At 52.0% G+C, this 26,135-nt stretch overlaps 2 protein-coding genes across 4 annotated transcripts; one reads left to right on the forward strand and one right to left on the reverse strand.

Moving 5' to 3' along the window:
• Nucleotides 1-1,090: 1,090 nt before the first annotated feature.
• EPX (eosinophil peroxidase) lies at nucleotides 1,091-10,028 on the forward strand. The gene is made up of 12 exons (XM_032429138.1): nucleotides 1,091-1,175; nucleotides 1,285-1,378; nucleotides 1,620-1,795; nucleotides 1,955-2,072; nucleotides 2,195-2,324; nucleotides 3,124-3,330; nucleotides 4,458-4,776; nucleotides 5,452-5,612; nucleotides 5,983-6,238; nucleotides 6,659-6,829; nucleotides 9,050-9,287; nucleotides 9,827-10,028. The coding sequence occupies exons 1-12, from the start codon at nucleotides 1,100-1,102 to the stop codon at nucleotides 10,026-10,028; spliced, it is 2,148 nt and encodes a 715-aa protein (XP_032285029.1). The 5' UTR covers nucleotides 1,091-1,099.
• Nucleotides 10,029-10,961: 933 nt separating this feature from the next.
• MKS1 (MKS transition zone complex subunit 1) lies at nucleotides 10,962-23,401 on the reverse strand. 3 transcript variants are annotated; one of them, XM_032429229.1, is made up of 19 exons: nucleotides 23,309-23,401; nucleotides 22,798-22,907; nucleotides 21,524-21,594; nucleotides 20,722-20,877; nucleotides 19,354-19,451; nucleotides 19,056-19,184; nucleotides 18,682-18,786; nucleotides 17,694-17,802; nucleotides 17,102-17,158; nucleotides 15,756-15,798; nucleotides 15,432-15,497; nucleotides 13,947-14,017; nucleotides 13,548-13,617; nucleotides 13,340-13,447; nucleotides 12,551-12,684; nucleotides 11,942-12,024; nucleotides 11,759-11,856; nucleotides 11,604-11,665; nucleotides 10,962-11,470 (listed from the first exon to the last, which is right to left on the reverse strand). In XM_032429229.1, exons 1-19 carry the CDS (start codon nucleotides 23,386-23,388, stop codon nucleotides 11,468-11,470), a joined length of 1,653 nt encoding a protein of 550 aa, XP_032285120.1. In that variant the 5' UTR covers nucleotides 23,389-23,401; the 3' UTR covers nucleotides 10,962-11,467. The 3 variants fall into 3 exon arrangements, with proteins under 3 accessions (XP_032285120.1, XP_032285119.1, XP_032285121.1); XM_032429228.1 differs by having other exon boundaries at nucleotides 10,962-11,665; XM_032429230.1 differs by lacking the exon at nucleotides 11,942-12,024 and having other exon boundaries at nucleotides 10,962-11,665.
• Nucleotides 23,402-26,135: the final 2,734 nt, after the last annotated feature.

Here is a 26,135-nt window from a genome sequence, read left to right on the forward strand (position 1 = left end):
GGGAGATAAGATCAGTAGGGCCCAGGCCCTCAACTGGAGCTTGTGAAAGACATTGCTGAAGGGGTGTCCCAAGGGCAACGGCTGCCGTGGCGGGGGGCGCTGGGGTGGGAGGCGGGGGCTGCAGAGGGCGGGGGACACGGGGGCTCGGAGCAGGTGCGCTGGGCACTGAGGGAGGGATGGCCCCAGAGCTGGAGCAAGGACAGGCAGGCTGTGGGGCACCGGGGGTGGGATGGGACGGGGTGGGGTGAGCCGGCACCTGCTCTGCGGGTGGGATAGGATGGGGCGGAGCCAAGGCCCACGGGCCCATCGCTCTGCGGGCACTTTCCCTGTGACATCTCACTGGGTCCCCAGTGGCCCCCTGATGCAGCCCCTTAATTTTCCCGGCTCAGCCCTGCTTCAGCCATCGCCTCGTCCTCTCCCGCATCTTGGAGAGAGCTGGCAAAGAAAGGGAGCAAGGGGGAGAGGCCAAATCACTGACCTGACATCATTCGTGCACTCAATAAACATTTATTGAGCACCTACTGAACACCCGGCCTTGAGCTGAGGCGTCTGGGGAGATAGAAGAGTAAGGCAGACCCAGTTTCTGCCCAGTTAGTGGGAGGAGAGGAGCCTTTCCAACCGTCTGGTCCAAGTCCCATTTTAGGGATGTGGAAACTGAGGCCTGGAGAGGGAAAGTGCCTTGCCCAAGACCATACAACTAGTTAGTGGCAGGACCAGGCCCAGTCTTCTGAGGCACACTGTTCCTCAATCTTCCAGCAAATACTCACTGAGCAATACCTGTGTTCCAGGCACTGCCCTGAGCCTTGGGGGAAATACATCCATGAACCCAGTAGCGAAGGGGGTGGGGGGTGGGATGCTTCAGTCTCATGACTCCCCTGAAAATGAGAGGGAAGTTCCAGGGCCCCACCTCAGGAGGCTGGACTTCCCCTCCCTCACCCTCGGAAAGGATATAAAAGTCTCTTCCCAGCTACTTCCAGAAAAGAGGAGGTGAGAGGTCAGCTTGGGGACCTCCAGGTGAGAGGGTGCAGGGGGCCCACCTGTGTGCAGGATGTGGGTGTCGATCCCTTGCCCCACTGCGGCCAGGGGCCTCACTGCAGAGATGAAGCTGTTCCTGGCCCTGGCTGGGGTCCTAGCCACACTCATCCTGGCCCCGCCATGTGAGGGCACCGGCCCAGGTAATATCCCTTTGGACAGCCGAGGAGGAGGGCAATGGAGGAGGCGGTGTCTGGGTCTGGGGGGAGCCCGTGGCTCCCCTGGACACTGAGTCCCCTTCCCTCTGAACAGCCTCCCCCATGACAGTGGAGACCTCGGTCCTTCGGGACTGCGTAACAGAGGCCAAGTTGCTGGTGGATACTGCCTACAATCAGACTCAGAGGAGGTGGGTCTGGAAGGGTCAATGAGGTGGGTGGGTTTCAGCCACAATCATGTCAGCCATCACCCTGCCCCCGGCCACCCTGGGGCAGTGCCATGTTGGTAGAGAGCCTCCCTTCCATCCATCCTGTCCGTTCACACGGCCCTGGCTGTCCACCACTGGGCTGGGGCTCTGCTGGAGGGCTCTGCTGGAGGGCTCTTCTGGGGGGCTCTGCTTCCTTTCTCCAGCCCTTGCTCTCTTCCTGCAGCATCAGGGAGCGCCTCCGCAGTGGCCTGGCCAGCCCCATGGACCTCCTGTCCTACTTCAAACAACCGTTGGCAGCCACCAGGACAGTGGTCCGGGCTGCCGATTATATGCATGTGGCCTTGGAGCTGCTGGAGGGGAGGTTACAGCTCCAGGGATCCAGTTCCTTCAATGTCACTGGTACTGTGCTCCACACTGAGCCCCAGGGCCTGCTGTGGCCTGAGGAGGCAGGGTACACAGCCGGGGCTGTTGGGAGGGAAGAGGGTCGAGGGATGGGAGGTATGGAACAGACCAGCTCAGGAAGGAGCCAGGACCCTGTCCCCCCCGTCCCACCCCCAGATGTGCTGACAGAGCCCCAGCTTCGGCTGCTGTCCCAGGCCAGTGGCTGTGCTCTCCAGGACCAGGAGGAGAAGTGCAGCAACAAGTACCGGACCATCACTGGGAGATGTAACAACAAGTGGGTGCCGGGGGCCGCGCCTGACCCAGGGTGCCCCCCTTCCCTCCACCACCCCGTCACCCCCCACGGAGCATCCTCTAGGCTCAGAACTCCTGCTGACTGGAGCCAACTCTCTGCTGCAGGAGAAGACCCTTGCTGGGGGCCTCCAACCAGGCCCTGGCCCGCTGGCTGCCGGCTGAGTATGAGGACAGGCTGTCCCTTCCCTACGGCTGGACGCCCAACAGGAGGCGCAATGGTTTCCTCCTCCCTCTCGTGAGTAGGGGCTGAGGGTCTGGAGGCTGCTCCACCACCTCTAAACAGTAAGAGCACAGCCCCGAGCCAGCTGGAAGCCAGGCTCAGCCACTGGCCAGCCAGGTGCCTCTGAGCAAGTCATACAGCCGGGTCTCAGTTTCCTCAACTGTAAAACGGCAGTAAAACCCACCTCATATTGCTGGTGTATGAATTCTAAGGTCCTTAGTATAAACATCTCCGTAGGATGCAATCGAGTAATGCAAGCCATTATAGTGTTGTTTTTTCTCCAAGAATTAGTATCAAATAGCTAAATATAAAGATCTATATGTCTTATTCTATGTCTATTGATCTAAATGATTTCATATTTATCAATTTATCAATTTTCTATTCATATGTCAATATGACAATCACCTACTCATCTATCAACATCTATTCATTAATTCTTCTTCCATCTATCTATCCAATTCTCTCTAGATTTATTATCCATCACCTACCAACTGGTCCATGCATCTCTCAATCACTTCTGTCATCTAGGTACCCATTAGTCTATAAACTGGTCTATCGATTCCATGTATTTATCTTTTTGGAAGAGCTGGTGGGGTCTCAGCCAGCCAACCAGGCATCTCCCTTTCTCTACTCCTGGAATCCTCAGGAGCCACACCAGAGGCCATCCTTGTAGGCATGACAGCCACACAGGGGGTGGAACAAAGTAGGGCTGGGGAGGGGAGGGCAAGAGACGGGGAGAGACCGTGTTCACACCAGCAGGGGCAATCTGCTGAGTTGGCCCGGGATGCCCCACACTGACCTCTCTCCCCACCAGGTCCGAGCTGTCTCCAACCAGATTGTGCGCTTCCCCAGAGAGAGACTGACCTCCGACCGGGGCAGGGCCCTTATGTTCATGCAGTGGGGCCAGTTCATTGACCACGACTTGGACTTCTCCCCTGAGTCCCCAGCCAGAGTGGCCTTCACTGCGGGCGTGGACTGCGAGAAGACCTGCGCCCAGCTGCCCCCCTGCTTCCCTATCAAGGTACCCCGACCGGTCCCCGGGGCCCCAGGCCAAGAGCTGCGGGGCGGGTCCGTAAGACTAAAGCGTCCTCCTCAAGGAGCTGTCTGTGGTGCTGGAGTATCAGACGAAGGCGAGGAGGCCGGCCCTGCACCGACCCCCGGTTCTGTGCGTTTGCGGGGTGGGGGCAGGGGCGGGGCAGTCTGCCCGCAGTTTAGTGCAGGTTTCACAGAGGAGGAAGCAGTGGAGACTAGCCTTGACCCATGCGTCTGATCCCGACAGGGGAAGCCTCTGGGCTGCTGCTTTGGGGAGCCTTTAGAGACTCTTAGCTCTTGCCCTTCTCTCCTTCCTGAAGAGGTCCAAGAGCCCTGCAGCTCTCACCAATTCCTGGGATGGTGTTGTGAGTAGGGCACTATCCTTCGGGCTGAGAGGCAAGGAGCGTGTGGAACACTAGGGAAGGAAAGACAGACTCCAGGGAGCAGAGCCTTTCTGGGGATATGGGGCGGGGGACACACGTGCATACACTCCCACATTCATTCACCCCTAACAGGTAGGGCGACATTCGTGGGGCAACCTTACCCATTCCTCCAGCTCCAGTTCAAGGGCACCTCCCCGGGGGAATCTTCCCATATTTTCCTAGCACACCTTTTGCTTTTGACTTTTAGATCAAGCACAGCAAATAGTGCCTCAGTTTAGAGTTATATTCTCTATGTGTGCACCTGTTTTCACTGAACGCCAGCTTCCTGCAACCTGTGCTGGGGTTTGCTGACCTTTGTTGGTCTCCAAAGCACCCGGCATAGAAGGGTGCTTAGGAGATGTCTGTAGAATTAAATGGAATGAGAGGAGCACAGACCCAAATGTCAGGAGAACTAGGTCTTAATCCTACCTCTCCTGCTAACGAGCTGTCACTTCCTGTCTCTGAGCCTCAGTTTCCCCAGCTGTAAAATGAGGATCCTTCCATGACTCTATGATATAAAGTGCTAAGGATGCTCAGATTGACCTGGTGAGCAGCATGAGTCTGGGTGAGCTGAGGAGGGCTTCCTAGAGGAGGGGAGTCTCAAACAAGGTTTTGAAGCAGGTGAGGAATGGTCCAGAGGAGTGAGCTTGCTCTTGAGGGCACCCCCGGGTCACTGGCTCCTCTTCCACCTCAGATCCCGCCCAATGACCCCCGCATCAGGAACCAGCGTGACTGCATCCCCTTCTTCCGCTCGGCACCCGCATGCCCCCAAAACAGGAATAAAATCCGAAACCAGCTCAACGCGCTCACCTCCTTCGTGGACGCCAGCATGGTGTATGGCAGCGAGGTCTCCCTCTCCCTGCGGCTCCGCAACCGGACCACTCTCCTGGGGATGCTGGCTGTCAACACCCGCTTCAGCGACAACGGCCGGGCCCTACTGCCCTTTGACAACCTGCGTGACGACCCCTGCCTCCTTACCAACCGCACAGCGCGCATCCCCTGCTTCCTGGCAGGTCAGCCCCCAGCAGTCGACTGAAGAGTAGGTTAAATAAGACCTGGTACAAAAGGGTTTCGTTCAAAGCCAGCGAGTGACTGCGTGTAAGGCCCACCTTCAGGAATTTGCTTTCCTTCCAGGCCTCCAGGAGAAGCTCTGGCTACAGGAACGGGCTCTGCCCAGCCCTCTCTCTTTCTCTTTCCCCTGGGCTCCCTGGGGAGAGCAGCCTGATCCCAAGTCCACAGCTGGGGAAAGGTCTAGCTCTTGGTGGACAATGTGCCGATGGATGCAGTTCATGGGACAAGTGGGCTCGCAGTCCCAAAGTCAAGGTTTCCTAGAGTCATCCGGGTCCCTCCACCAGCTGTGGACCTGGTCACTTGTAGAATAGAATCATGCCCAAGACCAGCAGCTGCTCTGTGCTTCCCCACCTTGCCTGAACCTATTTCAGTAACTTTGGGATCTAAGACCCCACTGTCTCCCCTGTCCTGACCCGTTATGCGAGGGCGGATGGTGGCAGTCAGTGAGGAGCCTTATAGCACAGCTGAGGGGATGGAGGTCCAGCGAGGGCCCGGGGCTTGGCCCGAGTCACAAAGTGCTACCACCTCTTTCTAGTCCCCAGAGCTCTCTGTCTGCCTTAGCATAAAGACATTTCTCTGGGAAGAGCTGTGGTGACTCTGCACTTGGGGTTTTCAAGGTGACTCCCGATCATCGGAAACTCCCAAACTGGCGGCTATGCACACCCTCTTTATGCGGGAACACAACCGGCTGGCTGCGGAGCTGAAACGTCTGAATCCCCGGTGGACCGGAGAAAAGCTGTACCAGGAGGCCCGGAAGATCGTGGGTGCCATGGTCCAGGTAGGGAGCCCGGGGCCCCAGCATCCCCTAGAAGACAATCTGGCATGAGACACCATTTGAGAGAGTGGCTCCCACTTTCCTTAATACATCCTTTGAGGCTATGCCTCAAATCAGCTAGGGCTGGTTGATGGGGAGTATACCTGAGATCTGACCTGTACCCCAAACTCTGCCACTAACTCACTGTGTGACACTGTCCTTGTCACCCTGCTCTTCATCAGCCAACGGGAAATGTATATTTCCACATTGGACATGATGGTAATAAAGAATTGGTATGTCTGAGCAGCACTTCAGAAAGCAAAAGTTTTGTCCAAAGGCAAGGGAATGGGGTGGGCAGCTGCTAAGGTAATGTTCCTCCTATCTTCTCTTGTAGATCATCACCTACCGAGACTTTCTGCCCCTGGTTCTGGGCAAGGCCCGGGCCAGGAGAACCCTAGGGCCCTACCGGGGGTATTGCTCCAATGTGGACCCTCGTGTGGCCAATGTCTTCACCCTGGCCTTCCGCTTTGGCCACACCATGCTCCAGCCCTTCATGTTCCGCTTGGACAACCAGTACCGGGCTTCAGCACCCAACTCGCGCGTCCCGCTTAGCACTAGCTTCTTTGCCACCTGGCGAATCGTGCATGAAGGTAACCAGGTTTTAAAAGCAGATGGGAGTGGGGGTGGGGCCAGGCTTAGTCCCAGGAGGCCGGGCTGCTGCTCAGGCCACTGCTAATCATCTCCCCAGGGCAGTACCAGGCAGGTGCACCAAGACCCTCAGGCCTGGGCCTCCCGTGCCCTTAGGGATGAGAGGATTCACAAAGGGAAGGAGATTCATGTCAGACTGGGGGCTTGTGGGCCTGGGAGGAGGTCGCCTTCCGCTCCTTCTTTAAGGAGTGGGAGTGACTTCTTTCCCTGCCAGCCCCAGCTCGCTTCAAGTCTACCCAGGCAACATTACAGAATATAAGCAACTGGCTTGTCCAGCTCTGAGATAGCTTGGTGTCATGTGATGACCCAGGGGCTCCCCCGAGGCCGATCCAATCTGTGCTGCTCACATTCCCCGCCACCAGGTGGCATTGACCCCATCATCCGAGGCCTCATGGCTACCCCTGCCAAGCTGAACCGTCAGGATTCCATGTTAGTGGACGAGCTGCGGGACCGGCTCTTTCAGCAAGTGAGAAGGATCGGGCTGGACCTGGCGGCTCTCAACATGCAGCGCAGCCGGGACCACGGCCTCCCAGGTGAGGGGGCTTTGCTTGGCCTGGGGCTGCGGCTACTGGGGGTGGGGGGCAGGTTTCAGAGAAGACCCTTGGTGCATCCTTCCTGGCTGGAACTCTCTACCCCGTGTGCTGAGGTTCAGAGGCGTGCGAGGCTGAGCTTCATGCAGGAAAGCATCCCTGGGACCACCCTTTGCCATCCTGCCCTATCTTCACCTGCCACCGTAGGGCCTCTAGCCATAGGTTCACAGCACGGCCAGGACCTGGACACGATCTGCTTGTGGACAAAGCAGATTAGCTCTTTCCAGGTGGAGAAAACAGTAGTTTCAAAGGGCAGAGAAGAAGTGCTCCATTCCCCGCTACCCTGGTGAGTTCCAAGGAGGAAGACTCAAGTTCCAGGGACATAGGAATTGGCTCCTGGCTCTAGGTGCAGAAAGGTAGAGAGCTCAAGAGGTAGGAACAGGTGGAGTAAACTGAAGACGACCTCGGCTGTTTCCTGAGGACAAAAATCCCAGGAAAGAAGAAAAATGTATCCTAGGAAAGAAGAAAACTTAGGCACTTTGCCAGGAATTTTCATGGCTATTAATCATTTCGTTCTGCCAATGACCTTGAGAAGCAACTATTACAGCCATTTTTATGGATGAGGAAATTAGCTCAGAGACATCTGGTCATTCTCTCAAGGCCACGTAACTAGGAAGTAGCAAAATTTGAATCAAGTTCAGAATTTCTCCTTTCTTCCCCCTGTGCAAGCTATAATGTTAGGGGAAGCCTTTGGTCACCACCTTGTCCCCTCTCCCTCTCCCCTACGTTCCTGTCTACAGCCTGAAGCCCCGTCTGCCTCAGCTCACCTGTGGCTGTGTATAACGGGGTGGGGTAAATCTCCACCGCACCTATCACAGCACCTGGCAGGAACCCAGCGGGTGCTCAAAAACCTGTTTCTTTCCTCCTCACGCTTGGGGGCTCCCGACCACTAAAGAGCCGCGGGCGCCCCCTGCTGGACAACTGAGATTGCCAGCCACCCAGGTGCCACACCGTGAGCTTCTGTGCCAACCCCCCCAACCCCCATACCTTTCCCTCTAAGCTGTCACAGAAATATTGTCCGAATACTAGCTCTGACAGTCTCCTCCAATCCCTTCCCAAGTCCAACACCAAATTTGGGATTGGAAAAGCTTGTTTGAACTCCACTTACTGGTGGAGTGACCTTAAGAAAGTCACAGCTGCTCAAGCTCAACAAATATCCATTTGATACAATGGAGATTACAAAGTGCCTTGCAGAGGTGTTGTGAGGATCCTAAGAGATTATCACACACCGGGGCTTAGTGAGGTAAAGCACTGTATCGTTTTCCTTTGCTCAGCTGGAAGATGGTGTTGGTGAGGTGTAGTTCAATGGATAATATGGGGCAGGCGGTTCTTCAAGGTTAGGGCAAATCTATCTCCTATCTTGATGGTCCCTGCCCCATCATCTGGCTTGGTCCTGGTGTGGGATCCTAATAGCAGAGAAATGGTAGGTGAAAAAAATTTTTCAAATGGCTTTATTGGGATATAATTTGTGTATCATAAAATTCACCCATATGAAGTATATGATTCAATGACTAGTATATTTAGAGTTGTGCATTGATCTTTTTTTTTTTTTTTTTTTTTTGGTCTGTTAAGGTCTTTGGCCCACTGATCACCATTGCTAATGTCAGAACATTTTTAGCACGCACGGAAGAAACCTTACAGTAACAGTCACTCCTTGTCCCCACCCCAGCCCTTGACAATCACTGATCTGTCTCTACATAGTTGCCTATTCTGAACCTTTCATGTAAATGGAATCATACAGCATGTGGTCCTTTTCTGAGTAAACTTTAACCATGCTCTTCATTTCTTGGTTTGTTCACCTATAGTATTTGTTCATTCCTTCTTTCTCTAAACCCGAGTAAGAGTCTTTTATGTTCTGGGTCCATCTTATTTGTACATAATTGATGCACTTGAGCCCAATAATGATATCCTTGTGGTATTAGGTGTTACACTAGGACACACTCCTCAGTTTGATGCACGCAAAGCATGGTTGTCTACTCACTTTGAAAACTAAAGGGCAGTGGTTTGATCCTTAGAAGGTTCAGCCTCTTCTGTCAGCAGGGATCTTGTTCTGCCCGACATTTCCTGACCACAGAGCTCTCTCGGGAGAAACTGTGGAGCAGCAGAAGCTAAGGGGAAGTCAGCAAGGTAAGACTGAACCGCCTCCGCCCCCTCTCCCTACAGGGTACAATGCCTGGAGGCGCTTCTGTGGGCTCTCCCAGCCCCGGAATCTGGCACAGCTCAGCCAGGTGCTGCGAAACCAGGGTTTGGCGAGGAAGTTCCTGAATCTGTATGGTACACCTAACAACATTGACATCTGGATTGGGGCCATTGCAGAGCCTCTTTTGCCAGGGGCCCGAGTGGGGCCTCTTCTGGCTTGTCTTTTTGAAAACCAGTTCAGGAGAGCCCGAAATGGTGACAGGTAAGGGACCTTCCCCTAAAGGGACCAGCCCCAGAGGCAGGGCAGAAAAGCGCTAGCATGTCAGGACTCAGCAAGGGGGAAATTGCCCTTTTTGATTCGTTCCTTCCAAGTTCACAGGGTCTGAGACCAGGAGGCTCTTCTGTGGAGAGCTTTGTCAGAGTGAGAGAGACCATGGGCCGGCCAAGCCCGATGCTGCCTGAGCTGTTTGGCTAGTGGGTCCCGGGAAACATGGGCAGAAAGGGCTAAATCTGGTTTCCTTCCAATAAAGCTTATGGTTTAAGACCTGACTCCTTATCTGGATTTGGCATTTACCCAGGTTCAAATCTAGCCCTGGCCACTTAAATTACTGTGCACTTAATACTGAGCAATTTCCTTGACTGCTGAACCTGTTTCTTCATTTATAAATGGGGAATAATACCTATTTTGCAGGAATACTGGAGAACTGAATGAAATACTGTGAAGAACCTGGCATACCACAGGGGCTCGTTATGTTCATTCCTCCCTAACCTTCACCCACATCTCTCGACTTGTCTCGGTAGGTTCTGGTGGGAAAAGCAGGGTGTTTTCACCAAGAGACAGCGCGAGGCCCTGCGCCAGATTTCCTTGTCTCGAATTGTGTGTGACAATACCGGCATCACCACCGTTTCGAGGGACATCTTCAGGGCCAACACTTACCCGCGGGACTTTGTGAGCTGCACCCGCATCCCCAGGTTGAACCTGTCAGCCTGGCGAGGCACATGAGGCCTCTACAGGTAAGGGGAGGCCCTCCTCCAACATCCTTCCCAGACCAGATGGCTGAGTCCTTTTAGACCTCTAAGCAGAGACAACCAAACTTGTCACGAGAAGCAGGGTAGTCTTCCCTACTGGCTTCCGGGTCTGCTAGCTTCTGGACGGACAGCTGATCCAAGGCCTAGGACTTTGGGGGGCAATTAGGAAGCCTCAGTTTCATTGTCAGCACCCTAACACAGCTCCGTGCCTGGACACCCAGAAAGTTCCTCACTTGCCCACATGTGCTGCTTCCACAGGAGCCCATCCCAAGCCTCTGGCCTCAGACACAAGAGAACCTGGGGAAGACCACGAGGCTGCCTTCTCCCCTGGAGCAACCACACCTGCTGACGCTTTTGCTGGCTCTGGCTCATTGCTGGTTCTGTGGCTGGGAGTGACAGCCGGGCTTCCTGGCAGCAGTGAACCCTCCCACCTTGGGAGCCTCCTAGGTCTTAGGTCAGGCATCGGCTCCGGGTGCAAGGAGGTCTTGAGGCCCAGGCAAGAAGAGTCATCTGCATGGGCTCCGGCCTCTTTTTTCTATTTCCCAGCCTGTCCCCATCCCCCACCCATGACTGCAGCCTCTGCCACGCCCGGCCCCAGCCGCCCCACCATCCTCTGCTGGAGCCTGCAGACCAGGCAGTGAGCTCTGCTTGTACCAATAAAAGTCCACTGAGGGCAAGAGCTGGTTTCTGCATTAGGCTGGGGAGGGCATAACCTCGGTCCCAAGCTTTGCTCCAAACGTTTAAGAGGAGCACTGCCAGGACCACACTGGCAATAACCCCTACGCCTCTCTTGCAGGCTGCCTCCAGACACTCTGGAGTGGGAAAGGGCAGTAAAGGGGAAGGTTCGGAAGAATACCCTGGCCATGCCAGCAACCTGAGCAGAAAAACAGCCGACGCGTCAGTCAGTACAAAAAGTTTTTATGTACAAAAAATACAATAAAAGACACTACCCGGCTAGCAGAAAGGACTGGGCACTGCCTTCAGCCTTCATTTACTCATATCTCAAACACAACAAGCCCCAAGTGGCAGGACAAGGCTACCCTGGAAAGAGGAGGCTGAGGCTCCCAGGCCAGGCATTCAAGATCTCTCTCCTCTTCCTTTCTTAAGCCTCCATTTGTAGCGAAGGCTGTGAAGCAGGAGGCACCTGCAGCTCTCTGCTCTCAACACAGTGAGACGAGCCAGAAAAGAGGCCGTGCTGAGGACAGAACTAACGGTGGGGTCACCCCACACTGGGCTAACCCTACAAGCCTGCCCTGTCATGAGAGCCACTTGCAGTAACTGAAACATGCAGAGGGGGACCGCAGGGTGTCCAGCAGTACTGCCACCCAGAGCGGGGAGGCCCTGCCAAAGACCAGGCAGAGGGGCTGGCCCGGGACTTTCTCAGCTCTTCTGGTTCTCGGCAGGCCAGTGGGGTCACTGGAGAGAAAGATGAAGAGGCGGACAGCACCAGCCTCACACATCACCCATCTTGTCCTCTTGCACGGGGTGGGGTGGGGGGTGGGGCCAGGGCCGCCGTGAGCTAGGAAACCATGGTCCCCGAGGGGCTCACCAGGTCCTGGGGAAGGCTTTCTCGGGCCTCCTGCATGCGGCGCCGGGCGCGACGGAAGGCGTCTGCAAGGGGAGCAAATGCAGTGGTCAGCCACTGTGGTGTGGGGAGGAGTGGGGCTCATGCTGATAAGGGGGGGCCGGGGGAGGGGAACCTACCCAGCACATTGTGAACGGAACTCTGCTGGCTGAACCCTTCCAGACGGTCCAGCACGCTCTGCATCCTTTTCCGGAGGGAACTTGACTCCATGAAGGCCCTGCACAGAAGCCCAGCACAGGGCCACAGCTGCTGTTCAGCCTCAGGGGTAAGGCTCCCCGAGGCAGAGGGCCGGGGTCACTCACCTGGACTGCTGCAGACAGTGCAAGCGGAAGCTGACGCAGCCTGTGGTCTCGGTGCGGAACCCAAAGCGGCTCAGACGCTCCCCCTGGGGCGTGCAGTTAAGACCGCGTCAGGCTTCTGTGGGTTCTAGACCCCAGGCACCATGCGGACCTCACCCCCATTCTTACTCCCATTCTCGGAGAACAGATCTGCTGGGGGAAATCTCACTCCAGCACCCAGACTCCATCACCTCAAGGCTAATGTGGGGCTCCCAACTGTAAATCAGGGGACGCCCCAACCCAGTTGAGAATAAGCAGTCTGACAAGTGGCCTGCCAATCCTCCCCGCCTTTGATGACTAAAGCCTCGGTGATGGGCTGGAAGGAGGGGCCGGTAACTCTGACGGGACCAGGGCAATCTCTAAGTATGCTCATTTCCCGAGATCTCCTAGGATAGCAGCGTAGATGTTTGTACCTGGCTCGAGATGTGGCCATGACCTCCAGCTGAAGCCACAGAAAGGAAGGGACTAAGTAATAATGAAGCAACTAAGGGGCCTTAACCCTGACCCCACCTTCTCCAGAAGAGACAGGAACCTAAGCTCCCAGCATGAAGTCTGCCCAGAGACAAAAGGCACCTTGAAGGTTCCTGGTATCCGCACATAGGAGAGGTCCTCCAGCTCCAGAGAGCCGCCAATGAAAAACCTCCTCAGCTCAGCCTCCGTGCCAAGCTCCATGGGCCTCCACGTGGGGACTGTCAGGGTGTGCGAGCCTGTGACGAAAGAGGAGAGTGGGGCCTCAGCCAGAAAGGGCATGTGGCCTCTCACTGACTCCCAGCAATGCCACAGGCCTAGCCACTACTGCAACACCTCGTCTGGGGACGACCTGACCTCTGGGGGGGCGATCCTGCAGGTCTGCGGCACCTGTTTGGAAATCAGTCAGCTAGAAATTCACATCTCAGCTCTGCCAGTTATGACCCGTGTACCCAGGACAAGTTTCTTAACCCCTCTGAGCCCCATTCCCCTCACTAGCAAAATGGCAACGGTAACGCCTACGTCTCGGAGTGGCTGGCGGAATTAAATGAGAAGCACTTAGCACAATGCCCGGCAGCCAACAGGAGACGGCAGCTCTTATTTCAAAACGAATGCTGATCCATTCAATCCACGATGCCAAGAGCCCACCCTGCCTGAGCTCCTCCCTCAAGGCCACAAGTCGAAACAGGGGAGCTTGGAGTAGGAGTGGACGCCCAGGCTGCTCGGCTTCCAAGTCAGCTGCAACCTCACTCAGCTGTCTCTCATGGAGCAAGGGACCTGGCGAGTTAAATGCTTCTAATTCCTAATGATCCCGAATGTTCTAGAAGTGTTAGTCTCATTCCTAGAGGGAGCTAGGGCACGGGGGCCACATGGAGGGCAGGGACGGGACGTCACCTGGGGCGGTGGGCAGCACCACAGCGCCGTAGCCTTCCACACGATACCTCTGCCAGGAGTCCAGCGAGAGGACCTCACAGTAGAGCACAGGCCACTCCGGGACAGCATCTGGGAGAAGTGAGAGAAGCAGCCAGGTCACAGGAGGCCTTCCCCAAGAGAGGGCGCCACCAGAGGAGAGCCCGGGCTCAGGACCTGCTGAGCTACTCACCAGCAGATTCGTCTTCGTGGAGGAAGGAGGCCTCAAATGTGAATGGGTAGGAGAAGTAAGCCACCTTATCCTAAAAAAGAGAAGCGTTATTCCATACTCAGGGTCATGGGGTAGGCAAGGCCTCACTGCGAATCTGTTCTCCCTGCGGCCAACGACACCTTCACAAGGGAAAAAGAAAAACTATCCCCCCACGGGGGAAATAAGAGACTAAGAGGGGGTGGGGCATCCACATACAAGCTGCTACCATCCTCAGAAAGACAGAGAGGGAAGCCCTGGACCAGGCAGCCCTGCAGAGTCCAGACAGAAGGGCCAGACCGAACTCTGAGTGCTCCCCAGGCTGCCGGCCCGATAATCTTCAGAGTCCCGCCCCCTTCCAAATAGCCCTCCTGTTTTCCCTACCATTCCCAGGGATTTGGTGGCACAGGTCTGTGTTATTCCTGAGAGCTGCTGGAATGCTGGGCTTGACCAATCTGAAAGCCAAAGACCATATATAGTAAGATGACCTGGAAGGAAGGCAAGTAGTTGAGAAAAAGACAAAGTTCCTCCATCCATTCATTCACTCACACACTCCCTCACTCACTCAGCATTTACTGAGTGTCTCCTATGTGCTACGACCGGTCACTGGGGACATGTTGGTGAGCAAACAGAAGAGATCCCGGTCTCTCAAGGAGCTAACATGCCAGCTGGTGGGGGAGACGGACAGCAAGCCAACAAGAGGCTATCAGGTAGTGACAGATGCTGTACTAAAAACAAAGCAGGCTCTTTTAGATCGGGTGGTGAGGGAGGACTTCTCAGAGGGCACACTTAGGCTGAGACCTGAACTCAGTCTTGCAAAGATATGACAGAACGGGTTTCAGACAAAGGAAATGATCCCCAAAAGGCCCTAAGGTGGAAATGAACTTGGCATGTTCGAAAACAGAAAGTATGACTGGAATGCTGGAAGGGAGAGAGAGAGGCAGGGGCCGGCCTGTCGGGCTTTGGAGCGGGATTTTACTGTAAGTGCGAGGGGAAGCTGTTGGCGTTTAAAGCTCAAGAGAGAGAGAACTAATTGACATTTCCAAAGGTTCCATTCGGCTGTGGTGTCTGCGGCAAATGAACTGTAACCAAAGCCAAGGGGTAAGTTAGAAAGTTAATTCATGGGCCTGGGCAGGAGATGGAGGTGGCTTGGTCTAGGGCGCTCGAAAGAGGAGCCTTCAGGACATCTTTGGAAGACAGAGCCGACAGGAACTGCTGATGGAATGACTGGCCGTAGGGAGCTAGAGAAAGTGAGGAATCAAGGGTGTCTCCTCGGTTTTTGGCAGCAGCAACTAAGTAAATGACATTACCATGTCCCTTAGGGAAGACCATGAGGGCAGGTCTGACGCAGGAGGGAGGATCAATAGTCCTTTGGGTCATGTTAGGCAGGAATGACAACTGGATATGAGCCTAGAGTTCGGGCGGAAGGCCAAGGCTAGAGAGGAATCTAGAGGTCTGAGACATATACGTAGTATTCAAGCCATAGGATGGATGGGACCACCTAGAAAGACTATAGAGAGGGAGTAATAGGAGGCCCAGGCCCAGCCCTGGACACTCTAAAGCTTTGAGACCAACAGATAAGCCAACAGCCAAGGGGAATGATGAGCCACTAATAAGAGCAAAGAGAGGAGTGTGGAGCCAGAAGCCAAGAGGAGAGTTCCAGTGAGGAAACGTGAGCTGTGCCACGTGCTTCTGAGAGGTCATGTAGGGTGAATGCAGAGGTGTCACCACAGGATTTGACAACTTGAAAGTGATCTATGACCTTGAAAAGGACAGTCCCAATATCTTTGAAAAAAGTGGGGAAGCTGACTGAATGCCTCTAGAAAGCTGTCAGAATGGGTATAAAGGAGACTTAGGAATACTACTTACTTGTGGTTGGCAATTCCACAAAGAAGTGGATGTAGAGATTGTCATACTCATAGCCTTGCGCTGAAACTAAGAAAACAAGAAACGCCTTCAGCTTACTCTCCTGCCACCCTTAGCACCCAACCCCGTCCTGAAAGGCCTACATCCTCGGGGAGCAAGTCCCTTGGGCGCCAGGAACCCCCTGCGCTTCCAGGAAAGCCTCACGACTGTGTTTCCCAAGTAGGGCAGACAAACCAGGGCCTCCACCGGGGCCTGGCGGGTTACCTCGCAGCTCTGTCGCGGCGCCTGCCCAAGCATCAAGGGATCTCTGTCTGGCAAGGCACTTACCTACCTCTCCATTTACAAAGAGCCGGAGGGCACCTGGGACAGTCTAAGGAAGAGAGAAGTGGGCCAGGATCAGGAGTCAGGAGGTCTGGGGTAGTCAGCACTCGTCCTCCAGCGCGTCCACCAATCCCCGGAAGACCCGGCACCGGCAGCCAGATCTGCGCGCGAGGCCATTGCACGTCCTCCGCAGCCCCGGCCCCCGCCCCGACCCCTCTCCCCCGACCTGTCTCCTTCATTTCCCAAGTTTGTAACAGCAAAAAAAAGTACATAACTTAAAGGGTGAGGTGGGCAACGAAGCACGGAGAGTTTACAAGAAGAGGCAAGGGAAGCAAGCACAGCTGCCCTTTACCAACAGTGGGACGCTGGGGGGCCGCTCCCTTTAGGTGCCTGAGGTCAAGGAACTAGGGAGTTTCCTTTTTAATTACTTGTTTTCTTATCTAACTTTTTAACACTGCACATCTGCTGCTGATGCAATACAAAAATAATGAATTTTTTTTAAGGAGAGAGAGAGAGGGAAACCGCTGAGTAATCCTATGCTTGTCTCCTGATCGAGGAATGGAACTGCTGGAATAAGGGAAGACAAAGAACAGGACCACAGAATAACTGACAGAAATTATTTTGTTTTGTTTGTGTAAGAGCTAAACTATTTAACAAACAGAAATGATGCCCCTTCTCTCTCTATGGGGCACTTAGGAAAAATATCCACATGAAGAGTGAGGAAGACCTTGAGCATCTTTTTATTTTTTAAAATTAATTATGAAGTAATATGTGAATGCATTACCACTGATAAAAATTGAAAACAACTAAGTTTAGGGAATAAAGAGTAAACATCTCTGACATATCCCTCTCACCATCCAATACCCATCTACCTTCCCAACCCCACCCCTACCCCAGAGAAAGCCACCCACAGCACGTGTGCCCTTTTAGACCTTTTTCACTGACATTTTCTTTTTCGTTAACAGCTCTCTGTCAATATGCTATATTTAATTTTATTATTTTTTTTAGAGAGAGAGCATGCACAAGTGAGGGGGTGTGGGGGGGAGGCATAGAGGGAGAAGATCTCAAGCAGACTCCTTGCTGAGCATGGAGCCCAACACCAGGCTCAATCTCATGACCCTGAGATCACAACCTGAGCTGAAATCAAGAGTTGGAGGCTTAACCGACTCAGCCACCCAGGCACTCCTGCTATATTTTATAACACATAATAAGAACTATGCTCTATATGCTAGTCTCTGATTTCCTTCTGACATAAAGACTATGTCCTTTAAGAGAGGTGCTATTACTCAGCCATAGTCCGAATGCTCTGCCTAAAGCTGGCTCGCGGTGCTGCAGGAAGCCAAGCCACTCACCATCTCAAAGTCTGTGCCCACGAGGCTGCTGAGATACTCCTTGTGCCGGCCATAAAGCTGAGGAAACAAACCATATGCAAACTCAAGATGCAACCCCAGCCAGCCCAGGGTCAGTTCTGAATGGGAGGGAGAAAAGACGCTGTAACGGGAAATGCGACAGAGAGCTGGAGGCCGAAGCATCCAAGCCACCGACATTTTAAAGTAAAGCACAGAGGCTCTGGAGTCTGCTGGTCTGGGACCCAGTCCTGTCTCTTGCACTTACAAGCCCCATGACCTTGGGCAGACTTCTTAGCTTTTCAATCTCAGTTTCCTCATTTATAAAATGGTAATAACAAAAGTATTCACCTCAAAGTGATGAAATAAAGTACGTGACAGGCCTTACAGAGCATGGTAAATGCTCAAATAAATGGTCATTGTTATTATTATTGTTAGAGTATGATCAAAAGCTTCGGTCTGCTATGTCAGCAATGCGTCCTGTACCAGGAGAGGGCCAGTAAGAAAGACCCTGCAACTGCGGACATCAGCCTCGGAGACGGTCTCAGCTCCCAGGCTCCCAGGCTCATCCCTGCACTCAGAAGGAAGTTGCTCTCACATCCTTGAACACGCGCTGCTCCCGCTCCTCCTCCTCCGGCCGCGCGAGGGAGGACACGCTGTCCACCGTATACTTCCACAGCTCCTGCTTCTCCCCCTCGGTCTCCATTCTGTAAGGTCAAAGCCACAAAAAAGACCAACTCTGATAAGAAGAGATGCGTCTCTCCAGACCTAGTCCAGGGATAAACCACCATTGGCCATACACCTCGCTCGAAGCCAACGAGGACGAAAGTGGCCAGAACGATGAGCAGGCGAGGGAAACAAAGTGGAAGAGCAGAAAGGGCATTAGAGTGGACATGGAGCATAGGTTTGGGGCCCATTTCTGCCTCAAAGTCATGGGGAAACCCTAAAGCACAACATTCCTGGCACCCAGTTCTCTCGCCTGAAAAACAGACAGGTAGGCTTAGGTCATTTCTAACTATAGTTCTCTCACTGTAAGACACGGAGGTAGGAACAGTCAGGCCAGGGGCGCCTGGGTGGCTCAGTCGTTAAGCGTCTGCCTTCAGCTGAGGTCATGATCCCAGGGTCCTGGGATCGAGGCCCACATCGGGCTTCCTGCTCCGCGGGAAGCCTGCTTCTCCCTCTCCCATTCCCCCTGCTTGTGTTCCCTCTCTCACTGTGTCTGTCAAATAAATAAATAAAATCTTTAAAAAAAAAAAAAAAAAAAGGAACAGTCAGGCCAGAGGAAGAGATCTGCCTGAGCTCATCCCGCCCTGTTCTGGCCGGTCCCTACAGGCAGCAGCACAGAGAATTATTTTCACTTAACTACACCACTGAAGTTAGCCCTTTCAAATTGGTATAGCTGCCCACTTTCTGAGAACAGAGTCCCCAGGATCCTAAGGGTCTGTTATAAAACAGAATATGAACCACTGGCTGGGAATTTAGAAACCAAGGCAGATGAAGGACTTTCTCAGAATCTCCTCAACTCGGGGCAAGAAGTGAAGCCAAGGGAAGGAATACCATTCTCCCTCCCCCTTTCTTCCTCTCACCTGTAGGGTCCTTTGAGGCCGGTGAAGTCAGGTTTTACTGTGATCACACCATTGCTGTCCACTTTCAGAGTACAGAGGACATGTTCATACTTCTTATAGCCAAGCCTAGACACCAGGAAATCAACACCCAGGTTCAGGACCGCTGGTCCCGCTAACCAGAGAAAGGAAGAGGTAGTCAGCCCACGTCAGGGGAGAGGACAGAGGCTATAGTGAGAATTGTCATAGTCAAATACCTTTTTCTGAGTACGACTGAGAAGAAAAAGAAGAAATAGTCCCTCCCTTGCGCATTCCCCAGGGGGACTACAACAGGGTAGGTGATGGGTGACGAGAGAAGAGGAGGAGGATCTGAGCTGGGCGGTAAGGGCCTCACTCACTTCCCATAGGGCCCCAGGTCTGCCATGATGTACATTGTCTGAAGAGGGGTGTTGATGACATGGTTGTTCCTGACAAACTCTTCTGAGGGTTCCCAGGTGACAATTCGTGACTTGAGGATGCCACCTTCCCTGGAAGACACCACAGGAAGGTGGCACCCCCCGAAAAGCCCGAAGGCACCTGGGGGAGCACACCCAGGGGAGGCCTCCTGCAGAACGGGAAGCTCGAGGTGGCAGACATACGCAGACACGGCCTGGAAGGACTATGAAGGCCCCCAACCCCCTACTCATCGGCACTCACATCCCTCGCCTGTCCTGCCGTCGCCGCCTGACATTGGCCATTCGTTCCACCAAGAATGATGGCACCTCCCGGGCTGCGGTGGTCATTTTCTGACAGTGCTAGGAAAAGAGAGCAGCCCTGTGTGACCCATCTGGTCAGGGCCCCGTGGGATCAGGTACTGAAGGCAAGTCTTGCTTCTGAAACCTCATCTGGGACCTGAATCTAACAGGCCACAGCCAGCTCACAGTTATACATGTCCGGGGAGGGAAGCAGGGGCCCAAAGAAGCCAGAGAAGATTCCTGCCATGCCCTGGTTTGTTCCAGGATTTTGGCAGCACCTTCTCCCTCAGAAATGAGTTTCTTTGTGCTAACGTTACAATGAGTCTGCAGAAGCACCTGGTGGCGCAGTCGCTTGAGTGTCTGACCCTTGGTTTCGCCTCAGGTCATGATCTTGGGGTCCTGAGATTGTGCCCCTCGTCGGGCTCCACGCTCAGCACTGAGTCTGCTGGAGATTTTTTTCTCTCCCTCTGCCCCTTCCCCACAATGCGTGCACTCACTCTCTCAAATAAATAAATAAATCTTTTTAAAAAAATAAGATGAGTCTGCAATCTCTGAGTACATACCAACAAAAAGTTGGGTGAGCGTGCCTGGTAGATGGTGATGTTACCAGGTACTTGGAAGATGCCAAATGGGATACAAAGTATCCTGTGAAAAGTCCTCCCATGGGTACTTCAGCACTAACTAATTTCATTTACTTTTCTAAAACAGAAAACCCGAATTTTATATGCTACCAACCCAGAGCTTTCCTAGCATAAGCATCAATCTTTCAAAAACACTCACTTAATACCTGCTCCTTGCAGAGCTACAAAGGTCATAGACAAAAATCAAAAAATGCAGGCCCTACTCTCAAGGAGTTTAAAATCTCCCTAAGCAAGAACAAGTCATACAGGGACTGAGGCAAATATAAGGGTAGGTGAGCACAGGCGAACTGAGCACTAAGCCACTCCCCACAGCTGTACTGAATCCCTCCTCAAACCCATAGACTCAGAGTTGTGGCTGCATCCCCTGATGAGTTTTATCTAGATGGTTCGAGACTCCACCCAGCTGTCTCATCTCATGATGCATGGAGGGAGTCTTGTCCCGGTCTCTAGTCTGCCTGCCGTGAGAGACACAGCCCACTCCCCCAGGCCCTCCAGCAGGTGGAAAAGCAGCACCAGCCATGCCACCTGAAGGCCACGCCCGCTCCACTCCAGCTGGGCCGCCAGCGGCACAAGGCAGTTCCTAGACAGGCTGTCTGTCTGAACAGGCTTCTGGTTTAACACACAGAACCCAGAGGCCAGAAAGCTAGGGGAGGGAAAGGAAGCTATGAGGCTCCAGGAAAAAAAAATACCTCCTCCACATTGGTGTATCTGTCAGAGTCCGTGTAGGTAAAAATTCGTCGGTTCTTCCTGCCACCCGAATCCTCCAGCTTCAGGATCTCTTGACGGTACTGATGATCCAAAGGGCTCTGACAGGCTGCTTCATTTCGGTACAGATCTACTTCAAACTGAGGTCACAAGGACACAGAGATCTACTGAGAATATGTCAAACTTTTTTCTTGTAACTGTTTCATCAAATCAGTTCCATAGAGCTGATGCAATTTGGCATGTTTCCATAGCCAACTTCCACTTATCTGAACTGACTGAGGGCAGGGGATCCAAAGAATGTTAGAGCTAAAGGGAACCAGAGTGAGAGTCTAACCCAAGTCTGCTGTTAGAGATGGCAGATTTCACCCAGAGGTGAAAAGTGTTTTACCCAGGATCATAAAACTGGGTAGTGTCAGTCACTACGCTATACTGCCCTTTAAACACAACAGAGGGGTGGGGCGCCTGCTCAGTTGGTCTTTGGCTCAGGTCATGATCTCAGGGGCCTAGGATCGAGCCCTGTGTTGGGCTCCCTGCTCTGCGGACAGTCTGCTTCTCCCTCTTCCTCTGCCCCTCCCCCCAGCTCATGCTCTCTCTCTCTCTCTCTCTCTCAAATAAATGGATAAAATTAAAAAAAAAAAACACACACACACAACAGGGGAAAGTATAAACTGCTATAACTTTCTGGAAATCAGTTAGGCGGTATGTACCAGGAATCCTTCCCTGCTACCAGCCAGGTGGAGGTGGAGCCAGGGAGGTAAACTGGACGGAGAAGTGGCATGGGCTCACCTGGCTAAAGAGCTTCTCCTGCCACCCAATCACGACCTCTTCCTCTTCCTCTTGCTCTGAGCGGTGTCCACCTCCAAAGACCACAGAGTGAGTCAAACTTTTGAGTCAAATTGGCACCACTTCTTGCTCTGTGATTGGTAATAACCCAAGTCCCTGCTCTAATATTTCCCACAAAACCAGCTGGAGTTTGGGGATTTATTAAGCACTCACTCTAAACAAAGGTTAGAGAGGCTGTGGATATATGTAGAAGCCAGGATTAGGACCCAAGAAGTCTTAATTACTACTCTAATTTGAATAAAAGGAAGTCATGGCTCCCAGGAATTAATCTAATTCAGTGTCAGGAGTCAAATTCAGGATATAGGCTAAATAGCTCTTCCTCAATCCCAACTGTCCACATTTGCTAGAAAAACACCCTGGCGTTCTTGTCTTTACTGTTCATGAAGCCATATGTCTAGAACCACAAGCACTGTAACCTTAGGAGACCAAGTACCAGAAGAGAAGAGGAAAGGCAAATGAATTATTAAAGAACCAAATCGAATACACTCTTGGCTGAGTATGCCTTTTTGAGACACGTGCTTCATAACCCACCAGCCCACACTCTCGCCAGGGAATATATCTGAACATTTAAAACAAATGCAGAGAGACTAGTGATTTAACACAAACACGCTGTCCTCTCTTTCTCATTCTTCTGGCTTCTGAGACAAGGAAACTGCGAAAGCACAGTTGATGTTAATATGTACCTTTTTCAAGCAGACCCCAATTTTAAAATTGTTTTAAGTAGTGTGCATAAATATATATACATATTTAAAGTAACATATACTATATACATGTATATAGTATACACACTATGTATATATGTATGTATAGTACATACATATATGCATAGTATACACATACATTAGGAGTTTGGAGCATATTTTCTCTTAGGAAAAAATGCCACAATCGGTATTTAGTTTGCCAGGCAGATTTTTAACATATCAAAAGTATAGTCTTTTGTTATTTTACAACATTTGACCACAGTTTGGATCAGTTCTTGATGGCAAGAATCATGTCTTACTCAATTTTCTTAACACAACATAATGGAGTAGTTAAAATTGCTTGGGATCAAATCCTTGCTTCAACATATACCAGCCATGTGACCCCGGGCAAGGAATCCAACCTCTCTATGCCTTTTCTCAGACTACAAATCTGGGTCTACTCTGTCTTAAAAGGCAACTACTGCCCCAGGCCCTTCCCCAGGTCCCCAAGAGGCCGCATCACCACCATACACCCACTGGCGGTTGGGTGAGGCCTAAAAGTGGCCAAGTCTATGAGGTCCTTCCCAGGCTGGGCAGCAGGCTGGTAACGGAGGAAGTTGCTGGATGTGATTCTTTGCAGGTGGACCCTGTCAGGAAAAGAAAAGCCCGGAATACTCATTACAAGACACACAACCTGAAGATGAACACAGAGCAAAGATGGGGGAAACAAAAGAAAGAAGAGGGTGGGGCTACCACGGTGTGTTGGGTGCACGCGCGCGCGGCCGGGGGTCTAAGAGGAAGAGTGCGGGTAAGTGTATTGGGTACAGAGCTCTGAGGAATTTGAGACGGGCAGAGACTTGAAAAGGGCGTGGGTAGGTCTGGAAGCCGTGAGTGGAGAGGGTTGAGGGTAGTGAGGGAGACGCGGGGAGACCAGGAGGCAGAGATCAGGGTTGAAAGCGCAAGTGGGGACTCAGCAAACAAGAAGGGAGGTTCAGGCTCGAATTATCTGAGAGCATAAAAGCACAGGACTCTGGGACGATGCGACTACCGGAGGCGCAAGTTGCGCACGGGGTCCCGGGAGCGATACACAGCCTCCCCGGTGTCAGTGCTCCAGACCGTCTCCGCCATGACAGCTGCGACTCGCCGCGACAGCGCCGGAAAGCGCACCGCCCCCAGTTCCCCTGGCAACAGGGACGCGGGGTTCGGGAGGCGGCCGAGGTGCTGCGCGCGCAGCCTAGGGTTCCCGGCACTGCGCAGCCGCAGCGCGCCCGAAGCGGGCCCGGCCATGGCAGAGCGCCTAAGCGCGGGCAGGTTGGGGTACTGCGGGGTGACCGCTTACAACGTGTGCGGCAAAGCTCGCCCACACGCAAGACCGGACTTAATGCACTTTACAAATGAGGAAACCAAGGCAGCGCCATCGGCCTCTTTCATGTAGTTGGATGGGGACAGGACCCAGGTGACCTGAGTCCTGGATTCGCCTTTTCTCACCACGCCACACTGCCTTCCACTGAATGCTCAGAAACGTTGCCCTGAAAATCGGTGGATGTGACTCACAGAATGCACCCATTCTTCCCAAAGGAGTCGGGGAAGGCGTTGGCGCTTACTCAGACATGAAAATATATTCTTGGAAGAAAACAAAAAAAGTGTCAGGAGTTATTAGTCCTTGTGTTGGTATTCACTGAGCCAGAGAAAGAAGAAACAAGGAAGCTAACAGTAAGGAAGGAAAATTTGTTATTATTGAACTGGTTTTTCCCCCTGTATGTGTCAGTTCCGGATTTTTAAGCCACCTTCAGATACTCTACTGGCCTCCTGAAAAGTCAACAAAGTGCTATTCAGAAGTCATGCTTCATTGGACTATCAAAGCAAGTCCCATCATAACCTGGAGTCTGGCTCCCTGGCACCTTGGGGTATGTCAACAGTTACCAGCCTTTGACATTTGTCACTCCCTCAAGAGAGTAAGCAGTTGTCCCCTGAACTCAGTAATCTCATGCCAGTTTGATTATATGGCATTGGGAGTCCTGGGCAGCATGGCTGCTGTTGTGTAACACCAAGGACTCACCGTAATAAGAGCGCCATTTACGTGGGATCTAATACAGCCTGGGCACTCTGTTTGCATTGTCCCTAATCCTCGAAGAAACCCCTTAAGTAGGCATTGTTATTGCCATTTAATGGATGAAGTCAAGGAAAGCCAGGGCTTAAAGGGTTTGCTAAGACTGAACTGTCCTAAGGGGTGAAGGAGCTGGGATTCCAGCCCAGGTCCCTCTTTTGAAGCCTAAACACCTTCCGCTCTGCCTTGCAGCCTCTCACCTACCACTGAGCTCTTTATTCCATAAGAGCACGCAGTCTCCAACGTGAGAAATAATTATTTCAACAGATGGAACTATGGAGGCTTCAGAATACTAGCTCTTAAGAAATGGTCTCATTTTTCCTTTTTTTTGGTTGAAATTTTTATTTTTATTTATTTTTTTTATTATTAACATATAATGTATCATTTGTTTCAGGGGTACAGGTCTGTGATTCATCAGTCTTACACAATACACAACGCTCACCACAACACATATCCTCCCCAGTGTCCATCACCCAGCCACCCTCTAATTTTTCCTTTTAAAATTGTAAATAGACGACACTATGCCACATGAACAACAAATGACAAAGGTGGAGCATGCATCAAGAGTTTAGTTTATAGCCAAATCAAACTTATAGCAATGTCAATCTGACATAATTATAAGCAAAATAGGAACTGTATCACATGGTATGGAAATATAAATTATTTAAGGAACCATAATTGAATTATTTTTATACTGATAAACTAGATTTTTATCTTTTCTCTTTGTTTACTGGTTATCTGTATATCAGGATTCTTAAAACGGGGGTCCATGAGTGAGGTTCAAGGGATCTGTGAACTCTTTCCCTAGAATTTTGTGGGGTGCATTTTCTGGAACAAGTTCATGGCTTTTATCAGATTCTGAAGGAGTTCATACTATAATATGGAGAATGATGTGCTCCCCGCCACACTTATATACTAACATCTTGTTAAGAGTCAAAAGTTTGGATTACACAGTATAAAGGCCAAAATCCCTTGAACCATCACCAGCAAACCTACCACCCTCATCCCCAACCAGGATGGTTCGGAGTTGACAACAGTGTTCTCCCTAAAATAACACCGTCATTTGGAGAAATTGTTTCGTTTAGAAAGCACTTGTACAAGCCATCATGAAGGGTTAGTATTATCACCTCCATTTCACATATTTATAAACCAATACATTAATTAAATTTCTCACATGACTAGGAAGCATAGAGCCTGGACTTATATTTAAGATGTTCTGACTCAACTCTGTGAGCTTTCTTTTGAATCGTGCTGCTTCCTTAGATCTACTCCCACCCCAACTCCTTCCCTAATTTTTTCATACCTAAACCAGTGTAATGCGGAGCCACATCAGAATAGCCCATCACACTTCCTTTCCCTTCCCCAGTTGGTGCTTTATAGCTCACTTGGGCTGTCCTCACTATAAGACTTCAGGAAAGCATAAGAAAAGGAACATCACTATAGTTCTTCAAAACCTTTTCTGGGTCCCGCAGTGTCCATGCTTTGTGCCTAATAAATATCCCTTGAACTCACCGTGGTTCCAGGAAGCTTCTTACTTTGGTTTTAATTTTCTTCCTAGTTTATTAAAATTGAAATTTAGATTACTGATTTGAGAGTTTTTTCTTATAGAAGCATTTTTTTAAAAAGATTTTATTTGGGGCGCCTGGGTGGCTCAGTCGTTAAGCGTCTGCCTTCAGCTCAGGTCATGATCCCAGGGTCCTGGGATCGAGCCCCCCCGCATCGGGCTCTGTGCTCAGCAGGGAGCCTGCTTCTCCCTCTGCCTGCCTGT

This window comes from Phoca vitulina, unplaced genomic scaffold (assembly GCF_004348235.1).
Source record: "Phoca vitulina isolate PV1807 unplaced genomic scaffold, GSC_HSeal_1.0 scaffold40, whole genome shotgun sequence".
Lineage (NCBI taxonomy): Eukaryota > Metazoa > Chordata > Mammalia > Carnivora > Phocidae > Phoca > Phoca vitulina.